Here is a 23,144-nt window from a genome sequence, read left to right as displayed (position 1 = left end):
GAGAGAGAGTGAGGGGGCAGAGCTGGGGTCCGGAGAGGGGAGCGAAGGGGCAGAGTTGGGGACCAGGGAGCAAGAGAGTGGAGGGACAGAGTGGGGGAGAAGGGGGGAATCAGAGAGAGAGTGGGGGGGGCGGAAACCGAACAGAGAGGGAGGGGGGGCAAACCAGACGGAGAGGGAGAGGGAAACCGGACAGAGAGGGAGAGGGAAACCGGACAGAGAGGGAGAGGGAGAGGGAAACCGGACAGAGAGGGAGGCGGGGGGGGAACTGGACAGAGAGGGAGAGGGAAACCGGACAGAGAGGGAGGGGGGGGGAACCGGACGGAGGGGGGGGGGGGGGGGTTGGAAACCGGACGGAGAGGGAGGTGGGGGGGGAACCGGTCGGAGAGGGAGTGGGGGGGGGGAACCGGTCGGAGAGGGAGTGGGGGGGGAGGGAACCGGTCGGAGAGGGAGGGGGGGGGGAGGGAACCGGTCGGAGAGGGAGTTGGGGGGAAACCGGTCGGAGAGGGAGGAGGGGGGGAAACCAGTCGGAGAGGGAGGGGGGGAAACAGGAGGGGGAAACGGGAGAGGGAAGGGGTGATGGCTCCACCCTGCCAAATGGCCAGTGAGGGAGAGGAAGCTGAGAATTGTCAGCAGCATTGTATATTTATTGTATATTTATTGTATATTTATTCTCCAGAGAAAGTCGTCAAAAGCAAAGGAGAAGAAGCAGAAAAGACTGGAAGAGCGAGCAGCAATGGATGCCATCTGTGCCAAAGTGGAAACAGCAAACAAGGTAAAGGCTTTAGGGAATGTGATAGGGAGCCGGCGATATGGGGGGGGGGTGCCGGGCGGAGGGAGGGGTCTGGGGAGGTGCAGGGCGTAGCGACCGGTCTGGGGGTTGGGCCAGGGCGTAGCGAGCGGTCTGGGGGTTGGGGCAGTGCGCAACGAGGGGTCTGGGGGTTGGAGCAGGGCGTAGCGAGGGGTCTAGGGGTTGGGGCAGGGCATAGCGAGCGGTCTGGGGGTTGGGCCAGGGCGTAGCGAGGGGTCTGGGGGTTGGAGCAGGGCGTAGCGAGCGGTCTGGGGGTTGGGCCAGGGCGTAGCGAGCGGTCTGGGGGTTGGGCCAGGGCGTAGCGAGCGGTCTGGGGGTTGGAGCAGGGCGTAGCGAGCGGTCTGGGGGTTGGGCCAGGGCGTAGCGAGCGGTCTGGGGGTTGGAGCAGGGCGTAGCGAGCGGTCTGGGGTTGGAGCAGGGCGTAGCGAGCGGTCTGGGGGTTGGGCCAGGGCGTAGCGAGCGGTCTGGGGGTTGGGCCAGGGCGTAGCGAGCGGTCTGGGGGTTGGAGCAGGGCGTAGCGAGCGGTCTGGGGGTTGGAGCAGGGCGTAGCGAGCGGTCTGGGGGTTGGAGCAGGGCGTAGCGAGCGGTCTGGGGGTTGGAGCAGGGCGTAGCGAGGGGTCTGGGGGTTGGGGCTGGGCGTAGGGAGGGGTCTGGGGGTTGGAGCAGGGCGTAGCGAGCGGTCTGGGGGTTGGAGCAGGGCGTAGCGAGCGGTCTGGGGGTTGGAGCAGGGCGTAGCGAGCGGTCTGGGGGTTGGAGCAGGGCGTAGCGAGCGGTCTGGGGGATGGCCCAGGGCGTAGCGAGCGGTCTGGGGGTTGGAGCAGGGCGTAGCGAGGGGTCTGGGGGATGGCCCAGGGCGTAGCGAGGGGTCTGGGGCTTCGGAGCCAGCGGTCTGGGTTAAGGCGGAGCGAGCGGTCTGGGGGGTGGAGCGAGCGGTCTGGGGGGGTGGAGCGAGCGGTCTGGGGGGGGGCGCGGAGCGAGCGGTCTGGGAGGGGGCGGAGCGAGCGGTCTGGGAGGGGGGCGGAGCGAGCGGTCTGGGAGGGGGCGGAGCGAGCGGTCTGGGAGGGGGCAGAGCGAGCGGTCTGGGAGGGGGCAGAGCGAGCGGTCTGGGAGGGGGCAGAGCGAGCGGTCTGGGAGGGGGCGGAGCGAGCGGTCTGGGAGGGGGCAGAGCGAGCGGTCTGGGAGGGGGCGGAGCGAGCGGTCTGGGAGGGGGCAGAGCGAGCGGTCTGGGAGGGGGCGGAGCGAGCGGTCTGGGAGGGGGCGGAGCGAGCGGTCTGGGAGGGGGCGGAGCGAGCGGTCTGGGAGGGGGCGGAGCGAGCGGTTGGGGGGGATGGAGCGAGCGGTCTGGGAGGGGGCGGAGCGAGCGGTCTGGGAGGGGGCGGAGCGAGCGGTCTGGGAGGGGGCGGAGCGAGCGGTCTGGGAGGGGGCGGAGCGAGCAGTCGGGGGGGATGGAGCGAGCGGTCTGGGGGGCAGAGCGAGCGGTCTGGGAGGGGGCGGAGCGAGCGGTCTGGGAGGGGGCGGAGCGAGCGGTCTGGGAGGGGGGGCGGTGCGAGCGGTCTGGGAGGGGGCGGAGCGAGTGGTCTGGGAGGGGGCGGAGCGAGCGGTTGGGGGGATGGAGCGAGCGGTCTGGGAGTGGGCAGAGCGAGCGGTCGGGAGGGATGGAGCGAGCGGTCTGGGGGGCAGAGCGAGCGGTCTGGGAGGGGGGGCGGAGTGAGCGGTCTGGGAGTGGGCAGAGCGAGCAGTCGGGGGGGATGGAGCGAGTGGTCTGGGGGGCGGAGCGAGCAGTCGGGAGGGATGGAGCGAGCGGTTGGGGGGATGGAGCGAGCGGTCTGGGAGTGGGCAGAGCGAGCGGTCGGGAGGGATGGAGCGAGCGGTCTGGGAGTGGGCGGAGCGAGCGGTTGGGGGGATGGAGCGAGCGGTCTGGGAGGGGGCGGAGCGAGCGGTTGGGGGGATGGAGCGAGCGGTCTGGGAGTGGGCAGAACGAGCGGTCGGGAGGGATGGAGCGAGCGGTCTGGGAGGGGGCAGAGCGAGCGGTCTGGGAGGGGGGCGGAGCGAGCAGTCTGGGAGGGGGGCGGAGCGAGCAGTCAGGGGGGATGGAGCGAGCGGTCTGGGAGGGGGGCGGAGCGAGCGGTCTGGGAGGGGGCGGAGCGAGCAGTCTGGGAGGGGGCGGAGCGAGCGGTCTGGGAGGGGGCGGAGCGAGCAGTCTGGGAGGGGGCGGAGCGAGCGGTTGGGGGGATGGAGCGAGCGGTCTGGGAGTGGGCAGAGCGAGCGGTCGGGGGGGGATGGAGCGAGCGGTCTGGGAGTGGGCAGAGCGAGCGGTTGGGGGGATGGAGCGAGCGGTCTGGGAGTGGGCAGAGCGAGCGGTCTGGGAGGGGGGCGGAGCGAGCGGTCTGGGAGGGGGCGGAGCGAGCAGTCGGGGGGGATGGAGCGAGCGGTCTGGGAGGGGGCGGAGCGAGCGGTTGGGGGGCGGAGCGAGCGGTCTGGGAGGGGGGCGGAGCGAGCGGTCGGGAGGGATGGAGCGAGCGGTCTGGGAGGGGGGCGGAGCGAGCGGTCTGGGAGGGGGCGGAGCGAGCAGTCAGGGGGGATGGAGCGAGTGGTCTGGGGGGCGGAGCGAGCAGTCTGGGGGGTCAGGGTCTCAGTGTGACTGTGAGCGAGTTGGGGTTCAGGGAGAGGATCTGCTTTGCTCTCCTGTGCTCTGCAGCAGTGATTTGCGACCATTAGAGGGCCCAGTGAGCTATTGTCTACTTTCCTGTACCAAGGCTTATTTATACTCATTTTCTTAGCAATTGTCCCTCCTTCCCTGAAGGCAGCAGTTTTACTGGGGTACAGCGGCTGGGTGCCCAGGTGGTCCATTCTGAACCTGGGCTCCTTGATTCACAGACCCCTGTGTGCAGCAGCTGTAACCATCATGGTGAAATCGAAAGTAACACAAGCCCTTCTGCTGGATGCTGGCAGGCAGCATCTGGAAAAGGAACAGACAGGTTCCTGGGTCACCCCCGGCAGCACCCCCACCCCCGGCGGCGCCCCCACCCCCGGCGGCGCCCTCACACCCACCCCCACCCCCGGCGGCACTCTCACCCCTCCATTGCTAAAGTGCTGGCAGGAAGGAATTACTGGAGTAATTTGCCCTGGCTTGAGTGGTCAGTCTTTGCAGCTCCCATGGATTCTGGCAGCGAGGGAAAGGCCGGATTGAGAGTGTCTTTACATTTATTTCTGTTTAGAAGTGCATTTTACTTCATTAGCCCTGGGAAAGAGAGGGAAAAGCCATCCAGTCACTGCTGCTGCAAAACATGTGTCTGGATGTTGGCTTGGGATATGGTGGGGCTGAGGTTTCAAGTCTCTGACGTTTCCTCAGAACACAGGTCACAGACCTGAAACGTTCACCCTGTTTCTCTCTCTACAAAAGCTGCCACTGCTGCTGAGGATATCCAGCATTTTCCCTTTTTATTTAAGATTTCTAGCATCCAGAGTATTTTGCTTTTATACGGTTGGGCTGCTATTAGGTCAAGTAACTTGCCGACACAGTCATGGATTTGGAGGGGACATTATGAATTGTCATTTTGAGAAATGTAATTTTTCTTTCTCCCTTTTTCATTTTAAGCTTGATGATCCATTAGCATCTTTTCCTGCCTTCAAAAAATATGACAGAAATGGGTAAGAGATTGTGTCATTTCTTGTACTTCCCTCACTTTAGGCTGATAACCTTCCACACCTGTCACATCTTGCTTATCTCTCCCTTACCCAGCCTGTGTTATCACCAGGCAGTAGCTCATTTGCAATGTAGGCACAAGTCTCCCCAGTGATGTCTCCGCTGGTTCTGTTTGTACAATATTACTCCTGAATCACTAACAATTTAGAACCTAGGTCTGCCCCAGGCCTCAACTCCTCTTTCGTGCCAGCTCCTCGTAGCCCTCAACTCCCCGATATTTCAAAAATCTAGCTACCTCCTCTTTAAATACTTAGTGACCTAGCCTCCACGACTCTGAAGTAGAGATTTCCAGACATTCACTACCCTCTGAGAGAAGAAATTCCTTTGCATCTCAGTTTTAAATGAGTGTCCCCTTATTCTGTAACTATGTCCCCTAGTTTGAGATTCCCCCACTAGTGGAAACATCTACCCTGTCAAGCCCCCTCAGAATCTTGTAGGTTTCAATAAGATCACCCCTCATTCTTCTAATCTCTAATGAATAAAGGCCTAACCTGTTTAGCCGTTCTTGATAAGTCAACCCCTTCATCCCAGGAATCAGCCTAGTGAATCTCTTTCAAACTGTCTCCAATGCCGGTAAATCCTTTCTTAAATACGGGAACCAAAACTGTACACAGTACTCCAGATGCGGCCTCACCAACACCCTGTACAGTAGTATCAAGACATCCCTATTTTTAATCACCAACCCCCTAGCAATACAGGCCAAAATTCTATTTGCCTTCTTAATTACTTGCTGCACCTACATGCTAACTTTTTGTGTTTCATGCACAAGAACACCCAGATCCCTCTGTGTTGCACTTTTTTGGAGTCTCTCTCCATTTAAATAATAGTCTGCCTTTTGATTCTTCCTACCAAAGTGCATGACCTCACTTTCCTACATTAAACATCTGCCAAGTTTTTGTCCACTTACTCAGCCTGTCTGTATCCCCTTGCAGATTCCTTATGTCCTCATCACAACATGTCCTCATCACAACACGCCCTCCCACCTATTTTTGTATTGTCAGAAATTTGGATACATTACACTCTCCCCCCTCCTCTAAGTCATTAATATAGATAGTAAATAATTGAGGCCCTAGGACTGATCCTTGTGGCACTCCACTAGTTACGTCTTTCCAACCTGAAAAAGACCCATTAATCCCGACTGACTGTCTTCTGTGTGTTAACAATCCTCAATCCATGCTAATACATTACCCCCAATACCGTGAGCTCCTATCTTGTGCATTAACCTTTTATGTGGCACCTTATCAATTTCCTTCTGGAAATCCAGATACACTACATCTACCGGTTCCCTTTTATCAACTCTGCTTGTTATATCCTCAAAGAGCTCTGGCAAATTTGTCAAACATGATTTCCCTTTTGCAAAACCATGTTGACTCTGTTTGATTGTGTTAAGCTTTTCTAAATGTCCTGCTATTTCTTCTTTAATAATGGACTCTAACATTTTCCCAACCACAGATGTTAGGCTAACTGGCCTATAGTTTCCTGCTTGTTGTCTCCCTCCCTTCTTGAACAGAGGCGTCACATTAGCAGTTTTCCAATCCGCTGGGACCCTCCCGGAATGCAGAGAGTTCTGGAATATTTCGACCAATGCCTCCACTATCACTGCATCGAGTCCTTCTTTTTGACTGGGATAAATTTTTGCTGAGCTTTATGAAATACCTGCGTAAATGTCTGCCACTGCTCATCCACTGACCTTCCCTTTAGTCTATTTTCCCAGCCCGCTTTAGACAACTCTTTCTTCATACCTCTGTAATTGCCCTTATTTAAGTTGAGGACACTGGTTTGAGACCCGAGTTGCTCACCCTCAAACTGAATTTGAAATTCTACCATGTTGTGATCGCTGCCCCTTAGAGGATCATTAACTACGAGATCTCTTATTAATCCTACCTCATTACGCATTACTAGATCAAAAATAGCCTGTTCTTGGGTAGGTTCTGCAAAGAAACAATCCCTGATGCACTCTACAAATTTGTCTTCCGTGTTACCCCTGCCAATCTGATTTGTCCAGTCAATATGCAGATTAAAATCACCCATGACAATTGCAGCACCCTCCATTATTTCCTGATTTATACTTTGTCCTACAGTGAGGCAACTCTTCAGGGGCCTATAGACAACTCCCACCCATGACTTCTTTGCCTTGGTGTTCCTTATTTCCACCCAAACTGATTCCACATCACTACTCACCACCGCACTGATACCTTCCTTTATTAACAAAGCTACCACACTTTTTCCTTTTTGTCAATTTTTCTGGAATATTGAATACCCTTGAAGATTGAGTTCCCAGTCTTAGTCACCCTGCAACCACGTCTCCATAATAGCTATCAAGTCATATTCATTTATTTCTATTTGTGCCGTCAACTCATCTATCTTGTTACAAATGTTGTATGCATTCAGATAAAGAGCTTTAAGCTTTGACTTTTTACCATTATTACTCATTCTGGTTCTGATTTCTGCTGCACTCTTCCGCTTGTATTTTCTGCCCCTTCCTGTCAAACTTGGATTATCGTTCACCTCTTCATTACCCTGCACCTCTGCGCGCTGGTTTCTTTTTGATTTTTTAAGCTTCCCTTCAATTGAACCCTCTCCCCACCCACCCCCCCACCCCACCAAACTAATTAGTTTAAAGTTCTAGAAATCTATCTATCTATTTCCTTCTTAAATATATTCAGTGACTTGGCCTCCACAGCTTCTGTGGTAGACAATTCCACAGGTTCACCACCCTCTGAGTGAAGAAGTTTCTCCTCATCTCAGTCCTAAATGGCCTACCCCGTATCCTGAGACTGTGACCCCTTGTTCTAGACCCGCCAGCCAGAGGAAAGATCATCTCTGCATCCAGTCTGTCCAGCCCTGTCAGAATTTTATATGTTTCAATGAGACCCCCTCTCATTCTTCTTAACACCAGTGAATACAGGCTTAGTCGGCCCAATCTCTCTTTATACAACAATCCTGCCATCCCAGGAATCAATCTGGTGAACCTTAGCTGCACTTCCTTTGTGGAAAGTATATCCTTTCTTAGGCAAGGAGACCAAAACTGCATACAAAACTCCAGGTGTGGTCTCACCAAGGCCCTATACAGCTGCAGTAAGACATCCTTGCCCCTGTACTCAAGTCCTCTCACAATGAAGGCCAACATACTATTTGCTGCCTTAACCGCTTGCTGCATCTGCATGTTTGCTTTCAGTGATTGGTGTACAAGGACACCCAGGTCCCTTTGTACATCAACATTTCCCAATCTATCACCATTTAAATAATACTCTGCCATTCTGTTTTTCCTACCAAAGTGGATAATTTCACACTTATCTACATTACACTGCATCTGCTGTGTATTTGCCCACTCACTCAACTTGTCCAAATCGCCTTGAGCTTTGAAGCTTCTTAACATCCTCTTCACCACTGACACTCCCACCAAGTTTCGTGTCATCAACAAACTTGGAAATATTACATTCAGTTCCCTCATCCAAATCATTGACATATATTGTGAATAGCTGGGACCCAAGCATTGATCCCTGCAGTACCCCACTAGTCACTGCCTGTCACTCCGAAAAAGACCCATTCGTTCCCAATCTCTGTTTCCTGTCTGCTAACCAATTCTCAATCCATGCCAAAAGATTACCCCCAATTTAATGTGCTTTAATTTTACACACAAACCTCTTATGTGGGACTGTACCAAAAGCTTTCTGAAAATCCAAATACACCCATCCACTGGTTCTCCCTTATCTATTCTGCTAGTTACGTCCTCAAAAAAACTCCAGTAGGTTTGTCAAACATTAATTACCTTTCATAATCCATGCTGACTTTGTGTAATCCCGCTGATCTTTTCTAAGTGCCCTGTTATTGCATCCTTTATAATAGGCTCTACCATTTTCCCTCCTAGTGATGTTAGGCTAACCAGCCTGAAATTCCCTGTTTTCTTCCTTTTTTAAGTAGTGGGGTTACATTTGCCACCCTCCAATCTGCCAGGACTGTTCCAGAAACTATAGAATTTTAGAAAGTGACAACCAACACATCCACTATTTCCATGGCCACCTCCTTTAGTACCCTGGGATGTAGATTATCAGGCCCTGGAGACTTATCAGCTTTCAGTCCCATTAATTTCTCCAGCACGTTTTTTTTAGTAATACTAATTTCCTACATTCCTTCTTTCTCACTAGACCCTTTGTGCCCTAGCATTTCTGGGAAGTTATTTGTGTTGTATCCTGTGTTTAATTGCTCTGCCATTTCTTTGTTCTCTATTATAAATTCTCCTGTTTCAGACTGTAAGGGACCGACATTTGTCTTCACTAATCTTTTTCTTTTTACATACTTGTAGAAGCTTTTACAGTCCACTTTATGTTCCTTGCAGGTTTACTCTCATACTCTATTTTTCCCCTCTTAATCAATCTCTTGGTCCATCTATGCTGAATTCTCAACTGCTCCAAATCTTCAGGCTGAAGATGCAACAAGCAATTAGGAAGGCTGATGATATATTGTCCTTTATTGCAAGGGGATTTGAATACAGGTGTAAAGAGGTCTTGCAATAATATAGAACCTTGATGATACTTCACCTGGAGTATTCTGTACAGTTTCGGTCCCCTTGCCTAAGGAAGGATATACTTGCCATAGGGAGAGTGCAGCAGAGGTTCTTTTTTTCATTCATTCACAGGGTGTGGGCGTCACTGGCTGGGTCAGCATTTATTCCTGCAATGCATCTTGTAGATGGTAGACACTGCTGCTACTGTGTGTCAGTGCTGGAGTGAGTGTTTAAGGATGTGGTGCCAATCAAGCGGGCTGCTTTGTCCTGGATGGTGTCATGCTTCTTGAGTGTTTTGGGAGCTGCACTCATCCAGGCGAGTGGGGAGTATTCCATCACACTCCTGACTTGTGCCTTGTAGATGGTGGACAGGCTTTGGGGAGTCAGGAGGTGAGTTACTTGTCATAGGATTCCTAGCCTCTGACCTGCTCTTGTAGCCACAGTGTTTATATGGCTAGTCCAGTTCAGTTTCTGGTCAATGGTAACCCCCAGGATGTTGATAGTAGAGGATTCAGTGACGGTAATGCCATTGAACGTTAAGGAGCGATGGTTAGATTCTCTCCTGTTGGAGGTGGTCATTGCTTGACACTTGTTTGGCGTGAATGTTACTTGCCACTTGTTAGTCCAAGCCCGGATATTGTCCAGGTCTTGCTGCATTTGGACGTGGACTGCTTCAGTATCTGAGGAGTCGCGAATGGTGTTGAACATTATGCAATCATCAGCGAACATCCCCACTTCTGACCTTATGATGGAAGGAAGGACATTGATGAAGCAGCTAAAGATGGTTGGGCCGAGGACACTACCCTGAGGAACTCCTGCAGTGATGTCCTAGAGCTGAGATGACTGACCTCCAACAACCACAACCAAATTCCTTTGTGCTAGGTATGACTTCAACCAGTGGAGAGTTTTCCCCCTCATTCCCATTGACTCCAGTTTTGCTGGGGCTCCTTGATGCCACACTCGGTCAAATGCAGCCTTGATGTCAAGGGCAGTCACTCTCACCTCACATCGGGAGTTCAGGTCTTTTGTCCATGTTTGAACCAAGGCTGTAATGAGGTCAGGAGCTGAGTGGACCTGGCAGAACCCAAACTGGACATCAGTGAGCAGGTTATTGCTAAGCAAGTGCCACTCGTTAACACTGTTGATAACCCCTTCCATTACTTTACTGATGATGGAGAGTAGACTGATGGGGCGGTAATTGGCCGGGTTGGATTTGTCCTGCTTTTTGTGTACAGGACATACCTGGGCAGTTTTCCACATAGCGGGTAGATGCCAGTGTTGTAGCTGTACTGGAACAGCTTGGCTAGGGGTGCGGCAAGTTCTGGAGCACAAATCTTCAGTACTATTGCCGGAATATCATCAGGACCTATAGCCTTTGCACGATCCAGTGCCTTTAGCCATTTCTTGATATCACCTGGAGTGAATCGAATTGGCTGAGGACTGACATCGGTGATGCTGGGGACCTCCGGAGGAGGCCGAGATGGATCATCCGCTTTGCACTTCTGGCTGAAGATTGTAGCAAATGTTTCAGCCTTATCTTTTGAACTGATTTGCTGGGCTACCCCGTCATTGAGGATGGGGATATTTGTGGAGCCTCTTCCAGTGAGTTGTATAATTGTCCACCATTCCTTTTTTGGTAGCAGTTTGATACAACTGAGCGGCTTGCTAGGCCATTTCAGAGGGCACTTAAAAGTCAACCAAGGATAGCAGATTTCCTTCCCTAAAGGACTTTACAACAATCGACAATGGTTTCATGGTTAACTTAAGTAGGGTTAACTTGCAGGTTGAGTCGGTAGTTGGGAAGGCAAATGCAATGTTGGCATTTATTTCGAGAGGACTAGAATATAAAAGCAGGGATATGCTGCTGAGGCTTCATAAGGCTCTGGTCAGACCACATTTAGAATATTGTGAGCAATTCTGGGCCCCGTATCTCAGGAAGGATGTGCTGGCCCTGGAGAGGGTCCAGAGGAGGTTCACGAGAACGATCCCAGGAATGAAAGGCTTAACATATGAGGAACGTTTGAGGACTCTGGGTCTATACTCGATGGAGTTTAGAAGGATATGGGGGGATCTGATTGAAACTTACAGAATACTGAAAGGCCTGGATAAAGTGAACGTGGGGAAGTTGTTTCCATTAGTAGGAGAGACTAAGGCCCAGGGCTCAGCCTCAGAGTAAAGGGAAGACCTTTTAGAACAGAGATGAGGAGAAACTTCTTTAGCCAGAGAGTGGTGAATCTATGGAATTCATTGCCACAGAAGGCTGTGGAGGCCAGATCACTGAGTGTATTAAGTCCGAGATAGATAGGTTCTTGATTGGTAAGGGAATCAAAGGTTATGGGGAGAAGGCGGGAGAATGGGGTTGAGAAACTTATCAGCCATGATTGAATGGCGGAGCAGACTCGATGGGCCGAATGGCCTAATTTCTGCTCCTCTGTCTTATGGTCATCATTAGACTTTTAATTCCAGATTTTTATTGAATTCAAATTCCACCATCTGCCATAGTGGGATTCGAACCAGAGTCCCCAGAGCATTACCCTGGGTCTCTGGATTACTAGTTCAGTGACAATACCGCTGTACCATCACCTCCAGTTCACCAGACTTACCCCTGGGATGGTGGCACTGTCCTATGAGGAGAGAACAAGGAGTCTGGGCCTGTATTCTCTAGAGTTTAGAAAGGTGATCTCATTGAAACGTACAAAATTCTTAAAGGGCTAGACAGGGTACATGCAGAAAGGATGTTTCCCCTGACTGGGAGCCCTAGAATTAGGGGACATGGTCTCAGAATAAGGGGCAAGCCATTTCAGGCTGAGATGAGGAGGAATTTCCTCACGCAAAGGGCAGTGAACTTTTGGATATTCTCTATCCCAGACGGTTGTGGAAGCTTATTCATTGAGTACGTTCAAGTTTGAGATCGATAGATTTCTGGATACTAATGACATCAAGGGATAAGGGAATAGCGCAGGAAAGTGGCATTGACATAGATGATCAGTCATGACCTAGTTGAATGGCACAGCAGGCTCCAGGGGCTGAATGGCCTACCCCTGGCTCCTATGTTCCTATTTTTATTTCCCTGTAAAATGTCGATATTTATTCCTGAATATTTTAGAGGGAGCTATCTGTATACTGGCTGGTGTCTCAGTCCCCTCTCCTTCGGAGCTATCTGTATACTGGCTGGTATCTCAGTCCCCTCTCCTTCGGAGCTATCTGTATACTGGCTGGTGTCTCAGTCCCCTCTCCTTCGGAGCTATCTGTATACTGGCTGGTGTCTCAGTCCCCTCTCCTTCGGAGCTATCTGTATACTGGCTGGTGTCTCAGTCCCCTCTCCTTCGGAGCTATCTGTATACTGGCTGGTGTCTCAGTCCCCTCTCCTTCGGAGCTATCTGTATACTGGCTGGTGTCTCAGTCCCCTCTCCTTCGGAGCTATCTGTATACTGACTGGTGTCTCAGTCCCCTCTCCTTCGGAGCTATCTGTATACTGGCTGGTGTCTCAGTCCCCTCTCCTTCGGAGCTATCTGTATACTGGCTGGTGTCTCAGTCCCATCTCCTTCGGAGCTGTCTGTATACTGACTGGTGTCTCAGTCCCCTCTCCTTCAGAGCTATCTGTATACTGGCTGGTGTCTCAGTCCCCTCTCCTTCGGAGATATCTGTATACTGGCTGGTGTCTCAGTCCCCTCTGTCTCGGAGCTATCTGTATACTGGCTGGTGTCTCAGTCCCCTCTCCTTCAGAGCTATCTGTATACTGACTGGTGTCTCAGTCCCCTCTCCTTCGGATCTATCTGTATACTGGCTGGTGTCTCAGTCCCCTCTGTCTCGGAGCTATCTGTATACTGGCTGGTGTCTCAGTCCCATCTCCTTCGGAGCTGTCTGTATACTGGCTGGTGTCTCAGTCCCATCTCCTTCGGAGCTATCTGTATACTGGCTGGTGTCTCAGTCCCATCTCCTTCGGAGCTGTCTGTATACTGGCTGGTGTCTCAGTCCCCTCTCCTTCAGAGCTATCTGTATACTGACTGGTGTCTCAGTCCCCTCTCCTTCAGAGCTATCTGTATACTGGCTGGTGTCTCAGTCCCCTCTCCTTCAGAGCTATCTGTATACTGGCTGGTGTCTCAGTCCCCTCTGTCTCGGAGCGATCTGTATACTGGCTGGTGTCTCAGTCCCCTCTCCTTCAGAGCTATCTGTATACTGGCTGGTGTCTCAGTCCCCTCTGTCTCGGAGCTATCTGTATACTGGCTGGTGTCTCAGTCCCCTCTGTCTCGGAGATATCTGTACACTGACTGATGTCTCTTAGTCCTTCTTTCTCAGGAAGATATCTATATGTATTGACTAGCATCTTTCAGTCCCTCTCTTTCTCAGAGATATCTGTTCAATGACCGGTATCTCTCAGTCCCCTCTCTCTCGGAAATATCTTTACATTGACATTTGCCACTCAGTCACTCTCAGAAGAATATCTATGTACTGATCTCATCTGTCAGTCTCCTCGTCCCCAGGGAAAATCTGTACACTGGTGTTCTCGGTCCCTCTCCCTCAGTGAGATATCTGTATACAGATAGCTGTGGTTGCAGTAGGGTATATATCCTCAGCCTTGCTGGACTAGAGAAGTTAATTTCAGCACCCGTTCTGGATCTTGACTACTATCCAATGATTTATATTACACAGTGCACACGTGTGAATGGTGTGGACTGGACCAGGCTCATGGTTCAATAGCTGGCACTCTGTCTTGGCTCAGGTATAAATTATTGTCCCTAGGGTAAGGCGCTGGTGAATTAATATCCCAACAGTGGTTTCAGGAAAAGAAAGAACTGAACAGTTGAAAGGGAGGAAACAAGAAATATGTGTCGTTTTATGGGAGGCGGCTGTGATCTGTGACTGACCTTTTCTCTCTCATCCAGAATGAACATAGTGATTGAGTGCAAGCGGGTAGCAGACATGGACCCCAGCACTGTGGACTGGGCAGTGGAACTGACCAAGACCAACATGCAGACCATGTGAGTGAGCAGGGGATTGCATGCTCCCTTCCACTGGATGAGGGAATAGAAAGAGGAGATATCAGAGGAACTGTAGGTAATACTTTCCATGAAACCCCATAGTAGCTAAGCACTAACTGTCAGGGTTAGACAGGACAGAGATAGGTGCCCGGTGATTGGTATTGACAGAGAGGTGGGGTATTTGCATTTAAAATCCTTTTGATTGAGTAACTAAGGCCCTCCCTCTCTTATATTGCATGTTCTTGGCCCAGGGTATGGAATCTACTATATAGAAGTTAACGGATTAATATTGGCCCCAGGACACTGGGACACCTAATAGTGGCTACGGGATTTTTTACACCCTCCTGAGAGAGCAGATGGGGCCTTGCTTTAATGTTTCTTCTGAAAGACAGTATGTCTGACAATGCAGCACTCTCTCAGTACTGGCATCAGGAAATCAACTTGGGTTATATGCTCAAGTCACCAGAGTGAGGCTTGAAAACACAACCTTCTGAGCGTTCTACCTTCTAAGTTAAGGCAGACACCTATCAACTGACCTGCAAGGAGAAGCAATGCAGTTGTATTCCCTCCTGCCTTGTCCAGCCCGTGCCTCTGAGTGTTGCTTGTGAAGAGAGTCAAAGGCAGAGTCGGGAGGTAAAGTTAAAAGCAGCAATAGGATGGGATCCTGGGTGTGGGAAGGCAGAGTTAGGGTGTGGATGGGGTTATTGCCCAATGCTGTTACACTGAAAGCTTGGTTGCTGTCACTCTTTCAGGTACGAACAGAGCGAGTGGGGTTGGAAGGATCGGGAAAAGAAGGAGGAAATGACAGACGAGCGAGCCTGGTACCTGGTTGCAAGGGAAGGAGATAGTGCGGTGCCAGCAGCTTTCTCACATTTCCGATTTGATGTGGAGTGCGGGGAGGAAGTACTGTACTGGTATTCTATCGTTACTTAATGATTCCCCACGGAGGGTGGCAGCTCTGATCGTGCGTGACCCTTGACAGGAAAGGTGGCCATACAGGGGTGGCGAGGCCAATGACGAGCTCCTGATGTAAAACTGCTGGTGGCAGGAAATAAAGTCCTGGTATCCCACAGAGTCTGGGGCGTGGAAATGACCTGACTGACTGTGATTTAAGGTGACTCAGCTTTCCATCACAGTGAGTGTTGTGTCCTCTGTTTCCCCACCCATCTCAGATGCCATTCTCCCCTAACCCACTCAAGTGGCACATTCTCTTGTGCAGATCTTGATGGCATGTGTCAACTGATTGCCTGACAAGGAGAGGGGCGTGTGATAGCCAAATCCTAATCCTGCCCCACAGCCAGGTACAGAGCAAAGCTCCCTCTACACTGTCCCCATTAAACACTCCCAGGACAGGTACAGCACGGGGTTAGATACAGAGTAAAGCTCCCTCTACACCGTCCCCATCAAACACTTCCAGGGCAGGTACAGCACGGGGTTAGATACAGAGTAAAGCTTCCTCTACACTGTCCCCATCAAACACTCCCAGGACAGGTACAGCATGGGGTTAGATACAGAGTAAATCTCCCTCTACACTGTCCCCATTAAACACTCCCAGGACAGGTACAGCACGGGGTTAGATACAGAGTAAAGCTCCCTCTACACTGTCCCCATCAAACACTCCCAGGACAGGTACAGCATGGGGTTAGATACAGAGTAAAGCTCCCTCTACACTGTCCCCATCAAACACTCCCAGGACAGTTACAGCACGGGGTTAGATACAGAGTAAAGCTCCCTCTACACTGTCCCCATCAAATACTTCCAGGACAAATACAGCACGGGGTTAGATACAGAGTAAAGCTCCCTCTACACCGTCCCCATCAAACACTCCCAGGACAGGTACAGCACGGGGTTAGATACAGAGTAAAGCTCCCTCTACACTGTCCCCATCAAACACTCCCAGGACAGGTACAGCACGGGGTTAGATACAGAGTAAAGCTCCTTCTACACTGTCCCCATCAAACACTCCCAGTTGAGATGGGGAACCTGTTGAAATGGGATGAAGGTGTGTTGCAAAGCTAGTGGCCTCTGTGAGATGATCTGACCAGTGTGTCTTGTGTTGCAGTTATGAGGTTCAACTGGAGAATCGGGTGAGGAGAAAAGGGTTGGGCAAATTCTTAATGCAGATTCTACAGCTTTTAGCAAACAGGTAAACAGGTTGCGGATATTATAGAGACAGTAAATTTGTCTCACCGTTCTCTCACTTCCTCCTAAAGGCATTGGCTGCCTTCCAGTGCTGCATTCAAAGGGCCATCTTGATGTCGGCCTAGATAATGCTCTTTGACCATGGGAAAAAGCAATTCCTCCCTTTCTCTCCCCACATACTGTTCTTCAGTTTGAGGTGAAGGCTGTGTTTAGAGGCTGGACAACTTGCTCTGAGCTCCCCCAGTTTCTCAGTAAATTCATGAGCCTGCTAGTTTCTGGACGCAACTCTCCAACTCCTCTCCCAACAGGGTTTCCCCTTGTGAGCAGAGGAGTTCGGTAGGCAATATTGCAAAAGTGCCTGGCAGGACTCCATGGGAAGATCCTGTGTCACCAGGTTTGCAGAGTGTCAGAACATGCTCAGAGAATGGGGGCAGGGTCAGTGTGTGCAACTGGATGAGACTGATGCTTGGTCTCTGTTCTCTCTGCAGCACACAGATGAAGAAAGTGATGTTAACGGTATTTAAGCACAACCGCGGGGCATATCAGTTCTTCAGAGAGGCAATGCAGTAAGTTGAGTCTCGGCTGTAATCTGGACTCTGCCATAATTAGAGGGATGTATGGAAAATTGGGGAATGTCTAAAGGCACATCAGTGGGAACACATGCAGTCGCATGCAAGTGCTTTATCAAACCCCTTTGCTCTCCTCGGAATCCTGTGGCTAATATTTATCATCAACCAGCAACTAAAAAGTAAGCTATCTGGTTATGACCTCACTATTGTTTTTTGGGATCTTGCTGTGTGCAAATTGGCTGCTGGATTTCCTACTTTACAACATTAACTACACTTCAAAAGTGCTTCATTGACTGTAATTTGGGACATCCTGAGGTCAAGAAAGGTGCTATGGAAATGTAAGTCTGTTTTTCTTACCTGATCTGACTGACATTGACTCCAGTCCCATGCTACATGGTTGAACCTTAATATCCTCAGTCATCAGTACAGTTATTGAAGGAAGCTAAACGTGTCCTTGAGCATTGCTGAAAACCTGAGAAATCAATATTGAAATCAACATATTAGGCAGTGCCGTGTCATGGATAGAACTATGGTCTTTCCTATCTTACATTTATGCACTAAGATAGAAGCAAAATACGGCAGATGCTGGAAATCTGAAATAAAAACAGAAAATGCTGGAAAAACTCAGCAGGTCTGACAGCATCTGTGGAGAGAAAAACAGAGTTAACATCTCAAGTCTGTATGAACCTTCTTCAGGAAGAAGGGTCATACGGACTCAAAACGTTTACTCTGTCTCTCTGTCTCTCCACAGATGCTGCCAGACCTGAGTTCTTCCAGCATTTTGTTTTTAATACATTTATGCAGTTTGTCTCGGGGGCGGAGGGGGCCCAGCCAGGGCTCCTTGTTTTGTTTGTTTGTTTGTTGAAGGTTTGAGATGTATCAGTAGGGGCTTCTAGCGCAGGAAAACATTAGTTAAGCTCCTGTAGCTGCTGTGATTTACCTTTTCCATTCTTTCATTCTGCAGGTTCGATATTGACGAATCGTCTCCTAGTGTGTCTGGATGCTGCGGAGACGACTGCTCCTACGAGATACTGAGCCGGAGAACCAAATATGGGGAGCACCCGCATGGCAGTCCGCACTGCGGGGGCTGCTGTCACTAAAGGATCAATGTTGACCGCCTCCCCACCCCAATGACCTCCAACCACTTGTCTCCAACCAAAATTCCCCTCCCAAAAAAGATCTATAGCAACATGGGAAAATGGAAGCTACATGAGTGTTCAACATGTTGCAGCGCATGGAACGTTGCAAAAAGCTTTGTTTTAAAGGTTTTTCTTTTTAAACATATACTTATCTGTATATACTGTGAATAACACCCAAACTCACTGTCAGCCTGTACAAGACCATGCCTGGTTGTTCGGAGCTAAATCTACTTGCTATTTACTAGACAAATTACACCATCATCCTTTAGAATACCAAAAGGAATCTGCCACTTGTTTATTTTTTAAAGCAACTGTTTTTATATTTAAAACGAAAACTGATTTTTGTGAGCCAAGTGGAATACTGAGCAGGAAAATAACAGAACTGTGGGGCTTTTCTAAAAATTCAATTTTTGAATACATTACATTTCAAGTTTGAGGATATACTGTATATTATATCTGTAATATATTTTTAAAAATGTATCTGTGCTCTCTTTCTGTGAATACTTTCCATTTTATACTTACAATCACAAAAAGAGATATACTGTTGAAGCTTTTTGTCCTGCACTCATCAGGACAGTTCACAAGAATACCAATAGTAAACAGAACAACAGTTTATACTGCATGAGAAGAGTGTTGATTGGTAGGGGCATTACAATGGAGAATGCACCAAGGAACAGTTAACTGCCATGCTTTTGTTCAAATCCAAACCAGGAAGGTTGATTCTGATTGGTTAAAGCATCACCATGGGGTATGAACCAGGGAATGGCTGTCCCCCAAGCTTTTGTTTAGTTGAAAAGGGCGTAATGTGTGGACATGCTTCTTCTGTCTGCAAAGGACACCCTGTACATGAATAAATGTAGCTTCCAGCATGTGTAAGTGAACCACAATGTGAACTCAACTAATAATCTTAGATTGGTTTTCAGTGTGATTTTTGGCACAAGTCAGGATTGTTTTGCAAGTGTTGTCCAATCGTGGAATCACATTTAATGTTGGACGCTATTTTGAGTTTTGCAAGCACGGGCTGGTTGGATACGGCCTGTACTTTGCCTGTTGTGAACAGCTGAAAGGATATGCTGTTAGGTACGATCCGCCAGTCGTTGGGATGTATAGCCTACATATCTGGCATCACACCGGCACTGAAATTTACCTACCATGTTACTCATTTGTGTGATGGCAGGACATCTTTTTAGCTTGATGGCAGCATCCTGTTAGTGGACAATACCACTCGTGTTGCTACTGCAATTGGACAACACTTGCTAAACAATCCTGATTGTGCGAAGAATTAAACTGAAAACCAATCTAAGATTATCATTCAGGGTTGTAGTGTGGCTCAGTTATGCATGGTAGAAGCTACATATATTCACACAGGGCCCTGTCCTTTGCAGACATAAGGAGCATGTCTACACATTGCGCCTTTTTCAACTAAACAAAAGCTCAAGGGACAGCCATTCCTTGGTTCACTCTCTACGGCAATGCCTTAACCAATCAGAATCGACCTGCTTGGTTTGGATTTGAACAAAAGCATGGCAGTTAACTATTCCCTGGTGCATTCTCCATTGCAATGCCTCTACCAATCAGAGTCCACTTGCCAACCAATCAGGACTCTCTTCTCATCCAGTATAAATTGTTGCTTCCTTTACTATTAGTATTCTTGCAAACTGATGTGATGAGTGCAAGAGAAAAAGCTCTGACAGCATGTCTCTTTTTGTCAGCAATACTCAAGTTCTGTACTACCAAGTTACTAGTTATAATAGGAACTGCCAATGTAAACCTGTCACAGGGCTATTACACCCCACAACCACTGGAGGTGCTTCAATATTACTGTTGATAGGAGGTAATTAGCACCTGTCAACTTTACATCAGCAGTTCCATTATTATAAGTGTCCAGATAGAAATTTGTAATGGAAATATGAGCACAGAATGTATGGCATTAAAATAGGACTGAACTACAGCTGGTCCAATTATCCCTCAATCTCTGCTTCACCTGCAGACTGCACCAGCTGCCCATGACTCGATTCCTGGATTGTGACACCAATAAAAGTTGAATGTATCCTCCTCTTTTTATGCCCTGATCTGAGGCTGCTGGCACCAAACTACAGATTCAATTTCAGGGGATTCTAAGCTGATTGTGCGGTCCTGGAACATTTTGAGAACCTTGACCGTTTGGATTCAGTGACTACCTCCCAGATTTGTGCAAATGGCGGGTGCTCTCGTAACGTGAACCAGAATGTCATTTCAAGATGATGTTGGGCTTCGTGTTTTTTTCAAAGAGAATCGGAGGCTGAAATCTAAACACCAATTGGCCTTTGTATGGTCACACTTCCCTCTGATTATCTCTTCATTTCTGAATCCTGTTCAACTCCATTTTTGCACGCTGGGTGTTAATCCTGGAGGAAGCAGGAAGCATACAAAATGTCTAAAATCATCTGCACCGTCTGGTTGTGGGTCTTGTGTTTTTTTTTATATAATTGGTGAATAAACCTTTTTACTGTTTTTCTCTCTACCTTGTTTTGTTCCCTAGCATTTCTTATCCTCACTTTGCAATTTTTGCTCTGAGAAAGGGTGGGTGTAAGGGGATAGTTTCCTTGTGTCTATAACAATTGACTTGCAACAGCTCCGATTCCTGCAAACAGTGAAGAACAACTTCCCCAGCACAGACTGAACATACAGCAGTAGGTGCAGCGCTGAAGCTTCGGGAGTCCAGGAAGACGGCAGGTCCAGTCTTTGGCCTGGGCTAACTGAGCTGGGACAGCAGGAATGTTGGGAACAGGAGGAGGCATTCAACCCTTGAGCTTTTGTTCCGTTAGTCAGATCATGGCTGATCTGTACCCCAACTCCATTTCTCTCCCTTTGCTCCCTTTCACTTAGTTTCCCTTACTGTTGGGTAAGGATATCAAGAGGAAAATTTTTACTTCTGATCATGTTCATTGAACCCTGTTGTGTGGATATCATGAGAGCAAGATTGAGCTCTGCTGTGATGCTCTTATCAAATAGCTGACTGTTTAAGCTCACACATGAAGAATGACTGCATAGAGTCAGCACCTTCAGAACGAAAGGAAGGATGAGAAATTCAGATTGTAGAAATTTGAGGCTGACTACATGTAGCTGGAACAAGTCAACAGTTCACATCCATTTTCATCTCCAGACAGCAAGCACAAGATAGGATACTTCAGCAGCAACATAAAATTACATTTTCGCAAGAGCAGTTCAGCATTTGGTTGTGTTTGCACGTTGGGCTACACTTGTCAGCTATGGCTCAGTGGACAACAACTCATCTGAGTAAGAGGTTGTGGGTTGAAGTTCCACTCTGGGATTTAAGTGCATGATGCAGGTTAGCACTTGCAGTGCAGTGCTGAGGGACTGACTTTGAACCAAGTTTCTGACTGCCCTCTTGAGTGCATAGAAAAGGTGCGTGGCGCTCTGAAATTGGTTTTATCAAAGGAAAAACCTGTTTGACAAATGTATTAAAGTTTTTTGAGGATGTAACTAGTGGGGTAGATCTGGTATACTTGGGTTTCCACAAGGCATTTGATAAGGTGCCACACAAAAGGTTAATGCACAAGCGCTCATAGAGGTGATATATTAGCACAAATAGAGGATTGTTTAATGGACAGGAAGCAGAGGATAGGGATAGAGGGGGCATTTTCAAGTTGGCAGATTGTGACTAGTGGAGTGCCACAAGGATCAGTACTGGGGCCTCAGCTATCAGCTATTTACATTCTATATTTAATAACTTAGAAAGTAACGTATCCAAGTTTGCTGACAATACAAAACTAGTTGGGAATGCAAACAAAGAGGCTGCAAAGAGATAGACGGATTGAGAGTGGACAACATGGTGGCAGATGGAATATAGTATCAGAAAGTGTGAGGTTTGTTATGGACAGGAGGGGGATTAATTTAAAAAGCCCTGATTTCTCCACTCGCTACCCGTCAGTAAACAGAAAGGTGTTTTTGAATTTTGGGAATTCCCTTTCATAAGTGGCAGCATCTTTTTCCCAACCCTTCAGTTTTGGAGTTATCCAATCCTCTATTAATAGCCCCACAGCAAACTCGAGATGAGGTAAAATAAGAGGGTTGGTTTATTTTACACACACACAAAACGCAGGAAAGGGGTTTCACAATGTCCGCTCCTTTTTGCACTCATACATCAAAAGAGGGATAAGGGGAAGCAAAGGGCAAGACCACGATAAAAATAAGAGTTATGGTTTCACGTGAGTCTAGAGTCCAGAATCAAAAGTCCAGTGGCATATTCCTTCAGAGGTTAGCAAGCTGAAACTGTTGCAGGGTGATCCGACTTTCCAGAAATGAGGACTTCCATGATGGAGGAAGGCACATTGAGATGAATGAGTCTTACAGGCACTGATACAGGAGTTCCAATGCTCCAGTAGTATACAGGGGTAGATGAGGGCCAGGCACTTTACCTAGACAGAGCTCTTTCTGCTGCTACCTGTTAGATGGTAAAATGGTAGACTGCCTGGGTTCAGTTCCACACGGGCAATATTACAGGTTCTAACAGCTTGGGGGAAGTCACGCGACATACCTCCCACTTCTCCTGGATGTTGGACAAAGGATATATCTTCCCAAGTCTGGAATCTTGAAGTGTTTAATAGAGGAGTCAGGGGCCCTTTTGTCCTTTGCAGACACACTGTCTCAGATGGCCAGAGCTCTGCCTTAGAAATGTAAAGGGGGTTGGTGCATTTCTTTGAAATTTGATTGTCTGCAGTCATAGATGGCATTAGCCCTCTTTAAAAATAAAGAGGTCCCTGCTGGTTTCTGAAGGTTAGAAGTTCCTCTTCTATGGGTCATGGCTAGTCAGGATAAAGCCTTGTCTATTTTTAAAATAAAAATAATAGTTTTATAAAATGGGGCAGCACAGAGGCACAGTAGTTAGCATTGCTGCCTCACAGCTCCAAGGACCTGGATTTGATCCTGACCTCGGGTGTCTGTCTGTGTGGAGTTTGCACATTCTCCCTGTGTCTACGTGGATTTCCTCCGGATGCTCTGGTTTCCTCCCACCATCCAAAGACATGGTGGTTTGGCAATGATAAATTTCCCCTCACTGTGTGTGTGTGTGTGTGTGCACGTGTGAGAGTGTGTGCTGTGTTGGACTGGCATCCCGTCCTGGGTGTACCCTGCCTAGTGCCCACTGCCTGTCAGGACAGGCTTCAAATTCCTGTGACCCTGAATTAGATAAAGCGGTTCTGGAGTTCTGGCCAGGACAGGTTATTCACTTTGGTTGTAAGAATAGAAAAGCAGAATATTTTTAACAGGTGTGAAACTTGTAAATGTTG

General features: G+C 49.0%; 1 protein-coding gene across 2 annotated transcripts; it reads left to right on the top strand.

Annotated features, from left to right (window-relative positions):
- The first annotated feature begins 681 nt into the window (after window positions 1-681).
- Window positions 682-20,356, top strand: naa40 (N-alpha-acetyltransferase 40, NatD catalytic subunit). 2 transcript variants are annotated; one of them, XR_013574205.1, is made up of 8 exons: window positions 682-772; window positions 4,407-4,459; window positions 13,908-14,003; window positions 14,756-14,917; window positions 16,066-16,149; window positions 16,634-16,711; window positions 17,679-17,979; window positions 19,844-20,356. XR_013574205.1 is itself a non-coding variant. In XM_078534928.1 (7 exons), the coding sequence occupies exons 1-7, from the start codon at window positions 734-736 to the stop codon at window positions 17,812-17,814; spliced, it is 648 nt and encodes a 215-aa protein (XP_078391054.1). In that variant the 5' UTR covers window positions 682-733; the 3' UTR covers window positions 17,815-20,356. The 2 variants fall into 2 exon arrangements, 1 of the variants encoding a protein (XP_078391054.1); XM_078534928.1 differs by having other exon boundaries at window positions 17,679-20,356.
- The last annotated feature ends 2,788 nt before the right edge of the window (window positions 20,357-23,144 follow it).

The sequence above is a fragment of the Cetorhinus maximus genome, unplaced genomic scaffold (genome assembly GCF_964194155.1).
Source record: "Cetorhinus maximus unplaced genomic scaffold, sCetMax3.hap1.1 HAP1_SCAFFOLD_140, whole genome shotgun sequence".
NCBI lineage: Eukaryota > Metazoa > Chordata > Chondrichthyes > Lamniformes > Cetorhinidae > Cetorhinus > Cetorhinus maximus.
The sequence above is the reverse complement of the archived record's forward strand: the minus strand, read 5'-3'. Positions and strand labels throughout refer to the sequence as shown.